Source organism: Bos grunniens, chromosome 19, assembly GCF_055505025.1.
Source record: "Bos grunniens cultivar Pamir isolate PY7600 chromosome 19, Bosgru_T2T1.0, whole genome shotgun sequence".
Lineage (NCBI taxonomy): Eukaryota > Metazoa > Chordata > Mammalia > Artiodactyla > Bovidae > Bos > Bos grunniens.
In genome coordinates this window covers 29,796,887-29,814,337 of record NC_141183.1, presented here as the reverse complement: position 1 = coordinate 29,814,337, position 17,451 = coordinate 29,796,887, and the positions used below count along the sequence as shown (strand labels likewise).

The following is a 17,451-nucleotide window of genomic DNA, read 5'->3' as shown; positions in this document are numbered from 1 at the left end:
GAAAGGGGCGATGGCAGACAGATTTACAGCACAACCGCAGTGGGATGGCTGTGAACCCTTTAGAGGAGCACTCCAGGAACAGGGCAAGGACAAGAGGGAGGAGGGTCATGGGACACAGAAGACACACCTGACTCAGGAAGGGCATGTGACACACAGGGGCGCCCTGATAGCTGGCTAAGCTCACCTGCCAGCCCTTCAGCCTCATGAGATGGTGTCATTAACAGGAAGAGATGCCCGGAGATGCTAATACACATAGCTGTGCTCCAAACGTCACACTCTTCCACTTTTAGAAGAAGCACCTCTGGTTTAGACACACCTGGCAGTTCCGGTTACTGGTTTCCAGGCGCGTGGGCACAGATAGGCGGCAACAGATAAGTGGGGGGGAGGGCGGTCTGTAATGTGAGCAGCATATGACCCCATGTAGACTGACCACAACTTTTGAGAAGCCCCAGGGCACCCCCCAGAGTCCAGGCTGGTGACAGATTTGACAAGGACAGTGATGACCTGAGTAAACAAAAACAGCATGCTGGTCAGACTTTCAGGATGATTTTGTATCTGAAATGGTTAGTGTAAGGCTCTGTATTCCAGAACTTATTACAAGGAAGAGGTCATTTTAATATACTGCTGGTGCTGTTAAGTCGCTTCAGTTGTGTCCGACTCTGTGCGACCCCATGGACAGCAGCCCACCAGGCTCCTCTGTACACGGGATTCTCCAGGGAAGAACACTGGAGTGGGTTGCCATTTCCTTCTCCATTTTAATGTCCAGATTACATTAAAATGGAATCACTGTTATCCATTCATTTGCATTTTTTCTTTTTTTAATCACCTACAATGACTGATTGAAAGTCCCCACCAAGGCATAAAGCACAAAAGCAGAAAGCCACAGAAGATTAGATGTCAGGGAAGTTGTGAGGGGCACACACAAACACAACACACACAAAGGCACACACTCCCCCCACGTTGTTAACCTGCACAAAGACACCATTCTACCACATCTCTGGTCCAGCTTGCAAGCATGTCATTCCAAACAACTGTGGCACACTGTAATGTTCTCAGATTGAAATGAGAGCAGAAGAGACCAAAATATAACTATAAACAGATAATTTTCCTAACAGTTCAATGCCCACATGAGCCTGTGAATAGGCTCTCTGTTTATCTGTTTATAAATCAGAAGAGAAGGTTAGACTGCTGATAATTTAACCTTCCAAGTTTTTTCATTTTGTTTTTAACGTGGCTACCGCGGCCAGAGAGAAAAGCAGGACCAATTAGAGGAAGGAGATGAATTCTCTGGCAGATAAAACAAAGGGGATTTTCAAGGGCTCTGGAGGTGGCTGGCACTGGTTTCTTGCTGAATGGAGTTTCAGGTCAAAACTTACAACTTTACTTTCCAGGTTGATCGTAACCCCTAATCTTAACGCTCATCTGTAATTAGGTTTAATTTGGAACAAGCAGCTGGAGATGAGGGAGGACAAAGAGTGAAGAAGAAAAGACTAGTTTTTCTAGAGAAACACAGCAAGGGTTTTTTAAATGAGCAGAAGCAGAAGGGCACTGGAAAAAAAGCTTTTATGAATAGATCAGAGTTATGACCTGGGGGTGGTCTGGTGACAGGCAGAGAAGGAGAGCGTGGGTGAGGGGTGATGACCTCAGCTCCTGCAGGGAGTCCCCAGCCCAGGATATCGGGGTTATCTCTCTAGTGGCCTGGAATGCGGAAAACTCTGTGAAACAAGCTTTTCTGAATTTCATAACATTAAATGATTGTTTTAATCTCACTTTTAAATATTTGGCCAACCACATTAATTTTGAAATATCAAACCTACTGTCTCTCAAGAATTCAAAAATTCCCTGGTAATACAAGGGACAGCTGCCATCAAGGTCTTCGTAAGGACATGCTGAAACCTTCGAAATTCTCCGTTGTTTTAATGCTGCTTCTATGATAACACTATTCAGGCTGGTCTCAGCTAACTGGAGCCATATCAACACTTAGAGAAAGTAAAACAAGATTCAACAGACTAGAACTCTTATATCTAAAGCACATTCAGGTAACACACTCCCCACGTGAAAGCCCAGTCTCCTCTGCCCCCAAACTCTTCTCTGAATGAGAAAGTTATTTAAAAGTCTACCAAAGTCACAGAATGTTAAAGATAGTATAAACCTTGCACACACACCTCCTTTTTTTCGTTTTTACATACAAAGCAACAAGAGACCAAGAAAAACTGTAACTGAAAGTTCACCTTTCATGTTAAAAAATTATTTTCCAAAAGGAGGATTTAGAAAAACCTGATTGAAAATTCCATTATACAGTGAAACATTTCAAATCCATCACATCACTATGCCTAAAAAGAGAAATCATAATCTCGAGAGGGAGGCCTAAGAGGCATTTTACAAAATTCAGCAACTATTTCTGACTTTAAAAATCCAAAACATACAAAGGATAATTCCTCTGTATAACAGGGTACATCCATCTCGTGATCTCGGGCGTCCAGCTCTGCATGGGAAGCTCAGAGCTAATCAAAGACGGCCTCACACACCCCATTTTCCCCAGGCTTCATCCACTGTGGTCACGCTGAGAATGTGACCTTTTAATAAACTAACCCTTGTTTCTGGTGATCAATTAAAGCTACTGTTCTACACACATCTACAAACACACATGCATGCATATATATGCACGTTCAAACATATAGGAATACACATATGTATTGCCAAGCCGGTTACTGCATTCTCCCTAGTTCTAACAGTTTTTCAGTTGATCTTCTTAACTATTCTAACGGGAGATTTACAGTCTCTACACGTGCATGCCAAATCGCCTCAGTCACATCCAACTCTTTGCGACCCCATGGACTATAGCCAGCCAGGCTCCCATGTCCTTGGGATTCTCCAGGCAAAAATACTGGAGTGGGTTGTCATTCCCTCCTCCAGGGGATCTTCCCAACCCAGGGATTGAATCCAGGTCTCTTATGTCTCCTGCACTGGCAAGTGGGTTCTACCACTATTGCCACCTAGGAAGGCCACAGTCTATAAATAATGCTAATTTTGACTCATTTTTAAAATAAACATTAAAAAAAAATCTTACTGCCTTGGCTAGTCTATCTGAAAACAATATCCTCTGTGGGCACCTGTTTTTTCCTGACCTCTGCAGGAGTGTTTTTAGTTTCCTGTTAAACGTGGTGTATGCGGCTTTCAGACCATTTTATTATCTTTGAAAGAATCCATTCATTCCTATTAACTGTTTATGAGGTAGATGTTAAGTGTTATTAAATGCACTACTGATATATACAGTAAGATGAATTTCTTCTCTTTAAATGTACCGATGTTGTAAATTTATATAATAATATTATTGCATTTTGGAATGAACCATTTTTTTGTAACCAGTGAGTGTAATATTTTGAAAAGACCTCACTGGAGTAAATGTAGCTTATCTTTCAGTCAGGACGTGTGCACTGCCACACTGTCCCCTGGCTTTCTTTCCCCTCTGTCTCTGAAAGGCTTTAGTATCAGGAACAGTGTTAATAGTATTAGCTCTGCCTCTGTTAAAATAAACTGCAGAGTCCTCCATCTTTTGTCTTCTGGAGTGTTTTTCAAGTTTCTGTTATTTGAGTATCACCTTTACAATTTTTGGAGACGGAAATGTCAACCCTCTCCAGTATTCTTGACTGGACAAGAGGACCTTGGTGGGCTACAGTCCATGGGATCACAAAGAGTCGGACATGACTGGGTGACTAACACTTTACAATTTTGGCTATATTTGTATTTACCTGTCCTATTACCTGGGGCTTCCCTGGTAGCTCAGCAGTAAAGAACCCACTTGCCAATGCAGGAGACCTGGGTTTGATCCCTGAATCAGGAAGATCCTCTGGAGAGGGAACTGGCAACCCACTCTAGTATTCTTGCCTGGGAAATCCCAGACAGAGGAGCCTGGTGGGCTACAGTCCATGGGGTCGCAGAATCAGACATGACTGAGCCACTGAGCACGCACGTCCTATTACATCTTTAATATTTTTGTGCATAAACTAAATGTTAACTCATTTTTTAAAAAACCTAATCTTGTCCTAAGCAACATAGATTCAATGAACTACTTACGATTTTTCTAACACAGCTTAATTTGATTACTAAAATAAGAACTAGCCATCAGTATATACCCTAAACCATTATGTGCACCCTCTGTCAGATCAGATTAGATCAGATCAGATCAGTCGCTCAGTCGTGTCCGACTCTTTGCGACCCCATGAATCGCAGCACGCCAGGCCTCCTTGTCCATCACCAACTCCCGGAGTTCACTGAGACTCACATCCATCGAGTCAGTGATGCCATCCAGCCATCTTATCCTCTGTTGTCCCCTTCTCCTCTTGCCCCCAATCCCTCCCCGCATCAGAGTCTTTTCCAATGAGTCAACTCTTCGCATGAGGTGGCCAAAGTACTGGAGTTTCAGCTTTAGCATCATTCCTTCCAAAGAAATCCCAGGGCTGATAATGCATTAATAATCTTTAGGAAACGATGCATTTGACGACTTTAAATAGCACAGAAATCTATTTTTCTGATCTTTGAAAAACTCTGCATATTAACATCATCTGAGTTCAGGATTCTTTCTGAAGTTTTTTCCTTAAGTCACTTTGTGATGTCTTCCAATATTCTGCCCAAGTGTTTCACTACTTCGTGAATTTAGCAGTTTCTTTCTCCTAGGAAATTTCATCAAAATTTTTTATTTTTATTCTATTTTTTTAAACCACCACATCTCTGATTACATACATTCTTGTATTGCTTATTTGGAGTACTTGTGGGGTTTTTTTTTTCTTAGTTTAACTACAGCTTTATCTAGTTCCTTGTTTTAACAAAGGGTCTATTCTTATATGTTTCAATTCTAGTGATTTTTTTTTCTTTTTTTTTTGTTCTTTCATATATTCATTTAACAAATACTGAGTGTGAACCATGTGCCAGGTCACGGGCCAGGTGATGAGGATAGAAGCAAGGAAACAGAAGCTGTCAAAATTGACTTCATTAATTTCCGCCCCTTTTTAAAAAACTCCCTCCTGGACTTCCCTGGTGGTACAGTGGACAAGAATCCGCTTGCCAATGTAGGACACAGGGGTTTGATCCCTGGTCTAGGAAGATCTCACAGGCCAAGGAGCAACTAAGCCCGTGCACCACGACTACTGAGCCCGTGCACTGCAACTACTGAAGCCCTCGAGCCTAGAGCCCGTGCTCCACCACGAGAGGCCACCGCAGCGAGGAGCCCGAGCACCGCAGCAAAGAGCAGCCCCCACTCTCCACAACTAGAGAAAGTCCGCGCATAGCAACAAAGACCCAGCGCAGCCAAAACTAAATAAATTAACATATATACATAAAATTCCCTCCTGTTTTCCCAGATTTCTTTTGTCCTTTATTTTCTAATTTTCTATGTCTAGTACTTACTGCATTTATGATAAAAGCTTTTAGAGAACTAAACTAGCTTGCTATTTGTAACTATATAAAGTATTTCACTATTATTTTTCTAAATGATCCATAATCATAGTTTTCAGATCCTATTTGGGTCAAAATTTCCAAACAGCTTTCTTTATATATAATTGATAGATAACATTACACTCGTTTCAGGTTTACAACATAACGATGTATGGATATTTGTATACACTGTAAAGCGATCACCACAATAAGCATGGTTACCATCGGTCACAGTGCAGTTATAAAATGATTCACCCCCAGCCACTTTCAAACATGCAATACAGTACAGTTAGCTACAGCCACACCATGCTGTATCAAGATGGATTAACTGTTTAAAATTTCAATTTCTACTCCTACAGTTTTACTGCATTGTGACCGGTAAAATTTCCCTTAAGAGACTGTAATAAGGTTTTCTTTCTGGTCTAGAAGAGATCAATGTTTTAACCATTTCACGAACACACACACTGAAGTCTCTCATTTCACATGTGAGTTTTTTCAGGCAGTTTTAATAGCTTTTGCATTTAATTACTTCCATGGTTTGTCTAGTTAGTGTACTCATTTTGGAACTGCTACTTTTTCTTCTTGAATTGTATTCTTATCAATACTGAAAGTCCAGTCTGATTTAAGGTGCTTTGTGGTGTGTATCTTTAACTGATACGATTGTTTCAGTAGTCAAAGGCATGAGAGACAGATAGCCGCAATTAAATCACATTTTCTTCACTATCAAGACAGATACTGCTTTACTACACAGAAAGTTTAAGAATAGCAGGCAGTGTTCTATCAAGTCAAAGGTCTTCTGAGTCATACAAGAAAATGGTTACATATTTTAAGTGCCAAAGAAGTGCAAACCCTCATCAAGTGATATGGCTGTTAGAACAGAGGTCTCAGACACCTATCAGGAGCTCCAAGATCAAATGTAGTTTGAATTTAAGGGACATGGGCATCATGACCACTTTCTTCTTCAAGTTCTGGAGTCGGTGTCACAAAGAGATTATCAGGATTTTGAACCTAGAATTCTTTGCCCAGGGAAACTATCAGTAAGGCTGAAGGCAAAAGAGAGAGATCATCACATCAAGGGTGAGACACAGCATCACGCATGGATGATCTTTGTATGGGTGCAAATCCAGCTGCTCCAGACTGTGCCCCAATCGCAGCAAAAGGTGCTCAGCTGGTACGGTGTCAGGTAAGAATCCTGTTCCTGCCGGAAATCTCTGTTGGTTAAAAAACCTCATCAAACTGAGAAGGCAACCCCAAAATTATATGGGATAAAATTCCAACACCAGTTATTATTTGGAATAAAGCATGTAAGTAAACATCTTTTAATTCAAGAAAGGTTTAGAATCAAGTAGAGAAGTAGTATAAATAAACAAGTAGCAATAGGATTATAAATTAAGAAATACCTGTATTTTGGAGCTATTTTAATGTTTAAGAGAACTGAATCTTCCAAGAATTACAGACTAGCCTCATGATTCTAATTTAAAGTGTGTAATTGACAGTGTGCATTTACACACACACACACAAGAGAGACTGTGTGAATGTTTAGGGATGTATATAAGGACTTAAGAATCACTATATTTTTAAGAATAATTACACATGAGCACAGCAAACACAAAGACTTATAAGAACTGGACTTGATGTTGAACTTGAAAGCTTTCTTTAGAACTAGATTTTTATTATTCACAACTTTAACCAACTTAATTTTAAAAATCAAACTACCATCTGAATATTATGCTTTTATGCAGCTTATGTATTTTGTTTTCTGTGTTAATCCAGAGGAGGCTCTTTTTCTAAGTGAGTTTAACCCATTTATTATACTAACAGATATATCTAATATTCTCACCTTTTTTTATTATGTGTTATCACTGATCTTTAACATATACATCTTTTTTTTTTTTTTTAATTCTAAAAGGCTGCATTTTCCAAGTATGTCTCTCAGGACACTAGTTTCACTCTAAAATTCTTCTATGGAACAAAATACATCTGAGAAAAATACATGCTATATTCTCCTCTTTGTGAATGCTGTCAAAACTCTGATGAATCCCTGAAATTTAAAACTAAGGACAAGGCAGCCCATTAATTTGCTCAAGCCCACCAACCAACTCCACTTCCCTTCCCCTTAACTCAAAACTCTGAACTGCTATGAGTAAGATAAAACAAAGCACAAAAAGATATTTTGGAAATAGAAAATATAATTGATGAAAATTTCAAAGTCAATAAGAAAAGCTGGAAGAAAAAGGTGAGCATGGAGATGATAGAATATATAAAACTTCAGCGCCAGACAGAATCACAGGAAATGCTCCAGCCAGAGAAAAGGGAACGTACGAAACGAGAAAAAGGCTTCAAGAAGCAGGGAGCTCACCTGAGAGTAAAGCCAGACCAGAAGGCAACCAAGTCTGAACGGGAAATGTTAAGTCAGAAGGACAGGAATAGTCATGACTAAAGCTTACCAGGCACTTTCTGTGATGTGTGAGCCTATTCTAATCCATCATGTGCTTCAAGCTATTAACGACTGCGACAACCTTCTGAGGCAGGCTGTACTACTGTCCTCTTTCTTGGAGCTTAACTCATGTGCCCAAAGCCTCAGAGCTGCTAAGGGACAAAACTGGGAATGTGAACACAGTGTGGCTCCAGAGCCAAAACTCTTAACCGCCATGCCTTCTGTCTTTAAGAAGAAAATGAATTCTCTACAACAATCTGTAGACTTGAGAAGCCGGATTAGAGGGTAAAAGCAAGTTAAGATCATTTTAGGAGTAAAAAACTATAGTGACTGTGTGCTCAGTCAGTCGTATCTGACTCTATTCGACCCCATGGACTATAGCCTGCCAGTCTCCTCTGTCCATGGAATTTTCCAGGCAAGAATACTGAAGTGAGTTGCCATTTCCTTCTCCATAGGATTTTCCCGACCCAGGGATCAAACCCACGTCTCTTCCGTCTCCTGCACTGGCAGGTGGATTCTTTACCACTGCGCCAACTTACTCCTTCTAGATTTCCTTTAATTTTTTTTTTGTCACACCACATGGCATGTGGGATCTTAATTCCCTGACCAGGGATCAAATCCAAGTCCCTTGCATTGGAAGAGCAGAGTCTTAATTAACCACTGGCCCACCTGGGAAATCCCTATTTTTTTTTTTCTTTTAAAGTAATATTGCCTGTCACAGATTATAAATTAAATCATGTAAGCCTGAATTTCCTTCTCTTCTACCTCTAGATGCACTACCTGGTTTTCCAGTACATGATAAATATTCGAGCCTAGTATTTTAAATGCTGACTGGTTTTCAACTTTAAGAATTAACCTACAAACACACAGAGATTTAATGATACTAATTAGGAGACAGAATGTTCTTGCTATGTAAAAGGCTGGGAAGAGGGTATGGAGCCTGTAGGGGAAATGGCAGAAGAAATGTAGAGATAGCATATTCTTCTTTACTGAGCCAAGGACACCATTTAAAGCTGGTTAGTCAAGAAATACATGTGATAAATAATAAAAGATTTCCTTAGTATTTTTGTTTTTTGAATGAAAATTTCATATAGCAAAGTTTTACAGTCAACAACTAGACACCCACAACTGTACCCCACCATTAACACTTTACTAACAATAAATTCAGAAAATTTTAGTATGGCTTGCAGGAACAGAGGAAGAGAGAAATACAGTACTAAAAACGCACTGAATTCCTCACTCTATACAACCTTCAAAACTAGTAAATCAAGAAATAGTACAGACATACAAAATTATGTAGAACTATAGAGATAACCACCATTTCCTTGAAATGCATCAAAAATAAGAGGGACTGACGAAAGGACAGCTGGATGAACAGGATAAAGCAACGGAAACAGAATGTTAACTGTAGACTCTGTGGTGGGTCTACGGGTGCTAGCTATACATACCTTTCAATTTTTCTGACTAAAATTTCCTAAGAAAATATTGACACAGATGTGGTTGAGAGTGGACCTCACATCCCTGCTGGCCTCTTCATGGCACTGGCCGAGCCTCCTTCTAGCCGCTCCACACCGGGTGGAGCTGGGTGCTGGAGCCTGGTGGAGGTAGGGAGGGAGAATGCCATAGGGATGACGGGCACCCCGTCCAGGCCCAGCCCCACTAGCCCCCACAGGACCCTCATGTCCTCTCCCCTCTCCTGACTACCATCAGAGTCAGCAGAACCCGGGAGCTGGACCCAGAAGACACATTCACCAGCCTGAGCCTCTAACAACCATATGACTCTCAAAGGGCCCCACCTCACCCTGGACTGGGGCGTGAGGGGAAATCAACTTTTAATGTCTTAAGGGGCTATTCTGGGATCTGTCTTTAACCACAGTTAGCTTAACCAACAGGGAGTGGAATCTGAGGGAGTGGGAGTTGAAGCTTTGACTTTTGTTTCCTATCACTGGTATCCACTGTTTAAAAACACACGCAGATTTAAAGCAAAGAGTAAGAAGCTGTCAGTTCATGGTGACACTGGGAATGGCCTTCTAAGGTTTTAACTCTAAGTAGAAAATAAGGTTTCTTTAGCATATTGGGCACCTATGTGTGAATATAAAATGGCACCATTCCTCTGGAGCGATACAATCCCACCCTGGCCCACTCTTTATTCCCAGCTGCCTTTGAGCCGTGCACAACCTGCGTGACTATACCCAGCATCCCTCTCTGATCTGCAGGAACTGAAAACCTGGCTGGAAACTGAAGGACTGTTAACTGAGACCTTTGAGGAAGTAAGGGATGTGGTCCTTGACAGGTTCAGATTCCAGCTGCCCTTATTCACGCAGACTCTCATGTCTTTTGCTTGATTCATTTCTCTCGTCCGTCCCATAATGCCACAGTCAGTCACAGTGACTCAACTCTAAGGACTGCATCCCCACACAAAAGAATTCTTGCTACCATGGCAGACAGTTTCAAGGCTGGAAAGGTAGCCGCAGCTGAGAACCTGCCTTCTGCCTCAGGCCTGCCTGCAGAGGTTCATGGGGTGGAATGGGGATTCTGCCTCATTTACCCTCTAACAGCCCCTCCCTGTTGGAGCAACTGAGGTCTCAAGGGGGTCAGCCAGGAGGTGTGCCGCTTGGATCTCCCTCCGAGAAAGACTGTGGCTTCAGCTGCAAGGACAGGTATGAACTGACACTCCAGCAGCCAGTGCCACTGGGACTCAGCCTGGCTTTTGAGCTGAAGGCACATTTCTCCAGGAAGCCTCAGCAAGGCCTGACCCAGTGAGAGGATGAGGGCCTGGCTCTCACTGCCCGAGCAGGTCTCCTCTACCAGGCAGTCTTCTCAGGGGCTCCCTGGCAGCTGGCCGGGACCTGGTCAGACTTGCAGGTTCTCTGCCCAAAATTGCTGCTGCCTTTTCCTTTTTGGGGTGCTGGTCCAATGGCTCTCCTGGCCTGATTCAGGTTCCCACCTCTTCTTTCTCAGGCATTTTACCCTCTAATAACCCTCCTTCATTCCCAATTCTGTTTAAGAGTCTGCGCCTCAGAGGACAAAGCTGACATAGGACTGGTGTAGAAATCAGGGGTGGGTGTTGCTGTGCCTGTCTCCTCCTCACCTCCACTACTTACCTTTGGGCCCCCTGCTCTGAGGACCCTCAAAGCACTTGCTCTGAGTCTAGTCCAATGCACCACACCTGCCAATGGGAGGCCCTGCCCTCCCAGCCTCATGCAAGGTGGTAAAGCAGATTGAGGATGTGTTAATCTTTAACAAAACTCTCATTTCCGGGATCTCATTGGTGCATTCTATAGCATTTCATCACAGCACAGAGATCACTTAAAGTTATACGCACATTTTCAGCTGACAATAGTCTAGCAAGACAGTCTTTCCTAAGACTTTCTAACTGGGTATCTTTACTTGCAGCAAATCAGACTTGAGTTCCTATACTGAAATTGTATGCACTCAGAAAAGTGCGATAAAATAAGTCACTGCCATAAAAATGTCTTTTTCATCCGCTATTCATTAGATTGCTTTGAAAAGCAAGGTCACTTAGAAACTGGAACACAAGCACCCAAATAACACTTAAAAACTAACAAGGGGCACAGTCTCTTCATAGTTTTGACACCAACAAAATAATACACAGGGCAAGTGGATATTAATGAGATGTGTTTAAAATCTTACATATTCTTTTCTTGTTTAGTCATGTCCGACTCTGCGACCCCATGGACTATGGCCCACCGGGTTCCTCTGTCCATGGGATTTCCCAGGCAAGAATACTGGAATGGGTTGCCATTTCTTCCTCCAGGGGATCTTCCAGACCCAGGGATTAAACCTGAGTTGCCTGCACTGGAAGGTGGATTCTTTACTGCTGAGCCACCAGGGAAGCCCTTGCTGCTGCTGCTGCTGCTGCTGCTGCTGCTGCTGCTGCTGCTGCTGCTAAGTCGCTTCAGTCGTGTCGGACTCTGTGAGACCCCATAGACAGCAGCCCACCAGGCTCCCCCGTCCCTGGGATTCTCCAGCCAAGAACACTGGAGTGAGTTGCCATTTCCTTCTCCAGTGCATGAAAGTGAAAAGTGAAAGTGAAGTTGCTCAGTCGTGTCCGACTCCTAGCGACCCCATGGACTGCAGCCCACCAGGCCCCTCCGTCCATGGGATTTTCCAGGGAAAAGTACTGGAGTGGGGTGCCATCGCCTTCTCCGAGGGAAGCCCTTACCTAATAGCTTATCGCAGGGCTGTTTAGGACACAGACAAACGTGCGTTAATTTGCAAATATTGGCTATTTTGCCCAAAGAAGGCTGGATGAGTGCTGTGCAGTTTAGAAAGTCACCCCTTCATAATCAATGCAGTAACCCCATCTCTAGTTTTTCCTCCATGGTCTCCACTTGTGGCCAAGTTTCCCATCCTGATTGTACCAGTCCAATGTACCATAGCCGCGGCCTCCCAGCCTCAAGGACACTGCCTGCCCCTGCCTAGCCTCCCTGCCCAGGTGAGTGGAGACCAGTGAACCGAGGCTAAGAGACCCAGATCTTAATGATAGCCCTGCCTCGGATTTGGGGACAAGTCACTTGGACAAGCTGGGGCAATTTCCTTATTCAAATTCAAATTTAAAAATCACCCCCTGGAAAAGAGTTTCGAGTTCTGACTGTGTCCCAGATTCACAGACCAGTCACCTGCCGGCCCGGGACTCCAGCCCGAGATGGACAATCTCCTTTCCTTGCAAGCACGCACTTGGGGACATTGAAGTAAACCGTTTGCGTGTGTGACTGGGCAGAAACATCCTATTCATCCGCAAACGCGACCCCGTGGCCAGCAGAGTCTACGTCTGCGGGAGGCCAGGCTGACCCTCAGGGCTGAGGACGAAGCCAGCCGTCTCTGAGGACCCGTGTGAGGACCGGAAGCACGGGTCCTGGGATCGGTCCCGGCTATTCTGAGTGAGCAACAGTCACCGTCCGGCCCCCCGTCTGAGGGTGAGTAACAGACCTGCTGACCTCTCGCACTGTCCACTGGGCTCTGGAAAGTGTGTGACACGGGCGCGGCCGGGGCCCACACGTCCGCACGGACCTCTCCCAGCCCGGGGTCGCCCCCGGCCCCCTACCCCCGGCCCTCCTCCGCCCGTCTGGCCGCCAGATGAGCCGGCGGCGCTCCCTGGTCGCGGCGCGGGCACAGGTGAGCCTGCCACCCCCGCCGCGCATTCCAGAGGCGGGACTCACGCCCGGGAACTTCGCCTTTTCGCCCCCCGGCGCCCGCGGGCAGCGCGGCCCGGCCCGGGGTGGTGGGGGAAGGGCTCCCAGCCGCGAGGGGGCGCGGCGACCCCCGGCACGCCGCACAGACCTGCTTCGGGATCCTCGGGCCGCCCCGAGTGGTTGCCCATGGCTCGGCCGCCTAGGGCAGCGGCCGGCCGGCCGCCTCAGACGGCGCGTCCACCGCGCGGCCGCTCACACCGGCTCGGGCTGACGAAGCGGCTGCGTCTGGCGGGTCCGCTCCAGTCAAAGAAAGGGCCGTCACTTCAGTCCCAGCGGCCGCCGGCCACTCCGCGCTCGCTCATCTGCATGCAGCCCGCCCACCTCGACTCCCGCGGCCCGCGCACCCGAAGGCCCTGCCCACCTTATCTGCATGCCGCCCCTCCCTCGGCAGGCCGTCTGCCTCGACTCGGGCTGCCCCGCCCCCTTATCTGCATATCTCTCTGGGGCTCCCAGACTCTTCCTCCCCGGTGGGGGAGGGACGCGCCCGCCGCCCGACTTCCGGCCTCTAGGGGCGGCCGCTGGGAACTGCAGCTGGACACTGCGGGCTGGAAAAACCCCACTGCGGGGAGGCCGAGGCCAGGTGTCACGAGGAAGGCACAGTCCTGCGCATGAGATATCACACCATCGGGAAAAACCTGGGGTTGCATACGACAGGCACTTCCTAAGTATTTTCTGGGTAAGTTTTGAGTTAAGTTGTGAGATAAATGAATAGACCAACAAGCAAGTTTTGAGGCGGAGGTGGTGAGGAAGACGCTTTAACAACATTCTCCACGATGAATGCTGCCACTAAAAATAAAAATGCATGCCAGTCACGAGCAGGATCTGCTCTCTGAAATGACTGAGTTACGGAAATCACCCTAAACGACTTTCCACCCTGAACGACTTTCATAGTCAGCCTTGCAGTGAAAACCCTTCAGTTCAGTTCAGTCGCTCAGTCCTGTCCGACTCTTTGCGACCCCATGAATTGCAGCACGCCAGGCCTCCCTGTCGATCACCAACTCCCGGAGTTCACCCAAACTCATGTCCATCAAGTCGGTGATGCCATCCAGCCATCTCATCCTCTGTCGTCCTCTTCTCCTCCTGCCCCCAATCCCTCCCAGCATCAGGGTCTTTTCCAATGAGTCAACTCTTCTCATGAGGTGGCCAAAGTACTGGAGTTTCAGCTTCATCATCATTCCTTCCAACGAACACCCAGGACCGATCTCCTTCAGAATGGACTGGTTGGATCTCCTTGCAGTCCAAGGGACTCTCAAGAGTCTTCTCCAACACCACAGTTCAAAAGCATCAATTCTTTGGCGCTCAGCTTTCTTCACAGTCCAACTCTCACATCCATACATGACCACTGGAAAAACCATAGCCTTGACTAGACGGACCGTTGTTGGCAAAGTAATGTCTCTGCTTTTGAATATGCTATCTAGGTTGGTCATAACTTTCCTTCCAAGAGTAAGTGTCTTTTAATTTCATGGCTGCAGTCACCATCTGCAGTGATTTTGGAGCCCCCCAAAATAAAGTCTGACACTGTTTCCACTGTTTCCCCATCGATTTCCCATGAAGTGATGGGACCAGATGCCATGATCTTCGTTTTCTGAATGTTGAGCTTTAAGCCAACTTTTTCACTCTCCACTTTCACTTTCATCAAGAGGCTTTTTAGTTCCTCTTCACTTTCTGCCATAAGGGTGGTGTCATCTGCATATCTGAGGTTACTGATATTTCTCCCGGCAATCTTGATTCCAGCTTGTGCTTCTTCCAGCCCAGCGTTTCTCATGATGTGCTCTGCATATAAGTTAAATAAACACGGTGACAGTATACAGCCTTGACGTACTCCTTTTCCTATTTGGAACCAGTCTGTTGTTCCATGTCCAGTTCTAACTGTTGCTTCCTGACCTGCATATAGGTTTCTCAAGAGGCAGGTCAGGGGGTCTGGTATTCCCATCTCTTTCAGAATTTTCCACAGTTTATTGTGATCCACACAGTCAAAGGCTTTGGCATAGTCTATAAAGCAGAGATAGATGTTTTTTCTGGAACTCTCTTGCTTTTTTGATAATCCAGCGGATGTTGGCAACTTGATCTCTGGTTCCTCTGCCTTTTCCAAAACCAGCTTGAACATCTGGAAGTTCACAGTTCACGTACTGCTGAAGCCTGGCTTGGAGAATTTTGAGCATTACTTTACTAGCATGTGAGATGAGTGCAATTGTGCGGTAGTTTGAGCATTCTTTGGCATTGCCTTTCTTTGGGATTGGAATGAAAAATTGACCTTTTCCAGTCCTGTGGCCACTGCTGAGTTTTCCAAATTTGCTGGCATATGGAGTGCAGCACTTTCACAGCCTCATCTTTCAGGATTTGAAATAGCTCAACTGGAATTCCATCACCTCCACTAGCTTTGTTCGTAGTGATGCTTTCTAAGGCCCACTTGACTTCACATTCCAGGATGTCTGACTCTAGGTCAGTGATCACACCATCGTGATTATCTTGGTCGTGAAGATCTTTTTTGTACAGTTCTTCTATGTTTTCTTGCCACTTCTTCTTAATATCTTCTGCTTCTGTTAGGTCCATACCATTTCTGTCCTTTATCGAGCCCTCTTTGCATGAAATATTCCCTTGGTATCTCTAATTTTCTTGAAGAGATCTCTAGTCTTTCCCATTCTGTTGTTTTCCTCTATTTCTTTGCATTGATCGCTGAGGAAGGCTTTCTCATCTCTCCTTGCTATTCTTTGGAACTCTGCATTCAGATGCTTATATCTTTCCTTTTCTCCTTTGCTTTTCGCTTCTCTTCTTTTCACAGCTATTTGTAAGGCCTCCCCAGACAGCCATTTTGCTTTTTTGCATTTCTTTTCCATGAAGCAGAAGATATTAAGAAGAGGTGGCAAGAATACACAGAAGAACTGTACAAAAAAGATCTCACGACCAAGATAATCATGATGCTGTGATCACTGACCTAGAACCAGACATCCTGGAATGTGAAGTCAAGTGAGCCTTAGAAAGCATCACTACAAACAAAGCTAGTGGAGGTGATGGAATTCCAGTTGAGTTATTTCAAATCCTGAAAGATGAGGCTGTGAAAGTGCTGCACTCCATATGCCAGCAAATTTGAAAAACTCAGCAGTGGCCACAGGACTGGAAAAGGTCGAACTTGCTAATTCTTGCAGTGAAAATACATAATAGGAAAAAAATCATAAGCAGGACGGCGGTTTCCAGCTCTGCGTCCCCTGAACACTGGTTCACCTCAGCTTTCATTCAGTGTTTCAGGCCGCCCAGGGCACTTGGGTACTCACTGTGTTTATTCCCTCCGCTTCCTGGACGGCATACTTCGCTTCCTGCCTCCTCTGGCATCCTCCTCTCCGTCCCCTTCCTTTCTTTCTCCTCATCCCCTGACCTCTGGACACTGCGTACCCTCATGGCTGGTCACCTCTGTCCAATTTGCTCAGGGCCTCTAACTTGGCCTTTGCAGCCAAGCTGTAGCTTTTAAGTCCTGCCTGTGTGTCTTGAGCTTGGTCCTGCCTTCTGAACTCTGGATTCATCTACCCAACTACCGTCTTGATGCCTCCAACTTAGGTTCCTCAGTTTAATGGGAACAAAACCCAATTCTAGGTTTTATACCATCAGTGTCTCACACAGTCTCCCTCATCTCCGTAAACAGGATGTGTCAGGATGTATGTGGTCAATGCCACCATCTCTCAGCACCGCTCACGGCTTCCACTGCTGCCACCTGGACCAGCCCATAGTCACCTCCCACCAGTATCTCTGCCACCGCCTCCGATCCAGCCTCCCTTCTTCTGCCCCTGGCTCTTTACGGTCTGACCTTCACATGACAGAGCAACGCTTCTAAGACCCAGGTCAAGTCCCCCGACTTACACGCTCTTTCTGTCTCTCAGAGGAAAAGCCAAGCCCTCACCATGGCCTCCAAGGCCCTGAATTCCCTCCCATCGCTCCACTGTGGACTTGCCCCCACCTCCCCAGCCAGCGGTCTTGCTGCAGCACCTCCTCACTGTTCCCCAGATCAGCCAAGGTGCTCCGACTCCAGGGCTTTTGCACTCACTGTTCCCTCTGACCCAAATGCTTTCCCCCACATTCCAACAGACCTCTCACTTCCCAGATCTCTGGTCAAATACCATTTGTTCGCTTAAAAGGAGTTTCTCTTGTCTTATCACATGAAAGAGTAAATCAGACCCTCAACACACACACTTCCTGGCTTTGTGGACCTTGTGACACTTTCCACTGTTTAGTGGACTTGTTTACTTGTCTCTCCAGCAGAGTGAAAACATCACAAGAACAGCGAATGAATGGATGAGTGAGTTTATAGGCTCTGCTAAGTCGCTTCAGTTGTGTCTGACTCTTTTAACCCCATGGACTATAGCTCACTTAGGC

At 45.4% G+C, this 17,451-nt stretch overlaps 1 protein-coding gene and 1 long non-coding RNA gene across 15 annotated transcripts in view; one reads left to right on the top strand and one right to left on the bottom strand.

Annotated features, from left to right (window-relative positions):
• The window catches only part of SPECC1 (sperm antigen with calponin homology and coiled-coil domains 1), a 206,640-nt gene that overhangs the window by 106,171 nt on the left and 83,018 nt on the right, over positions 1-17,451 (bottom strand). For 3 of the 14 annotated variants that reach the window (XM_086358630.1, XM_086358631.1, XM_086358635.1), the window contains exon 1: positions 13,175-13,509. The exons of the other annotated variants lie outside the window; for them this stretch is intronic. In XM_086358630.1, coding sequence (XP_086214756.1) covers positions 13,175-13,214 — 40 coding nt within the window. In that variant the 5' untranslated portion in view covers positions 13,215-13,509. Of the gene's footprint in view, positions 1-13,174; positions 13,510-17,451 lie in introns of those variants that run through there. 14 annotated transcript variants of the gene reach the window in all.
• On the top strand, positions 10,397-11,577 carry LOC147351956 (uncharacterized). The gene is made up of 2 exons (XR_015147831.1): positions 10,397-10,530; positions 11,544-11,577. It is a non-coding gene; the product is annotated as an uncharacterized LOC147351956 (long non-coding RNA).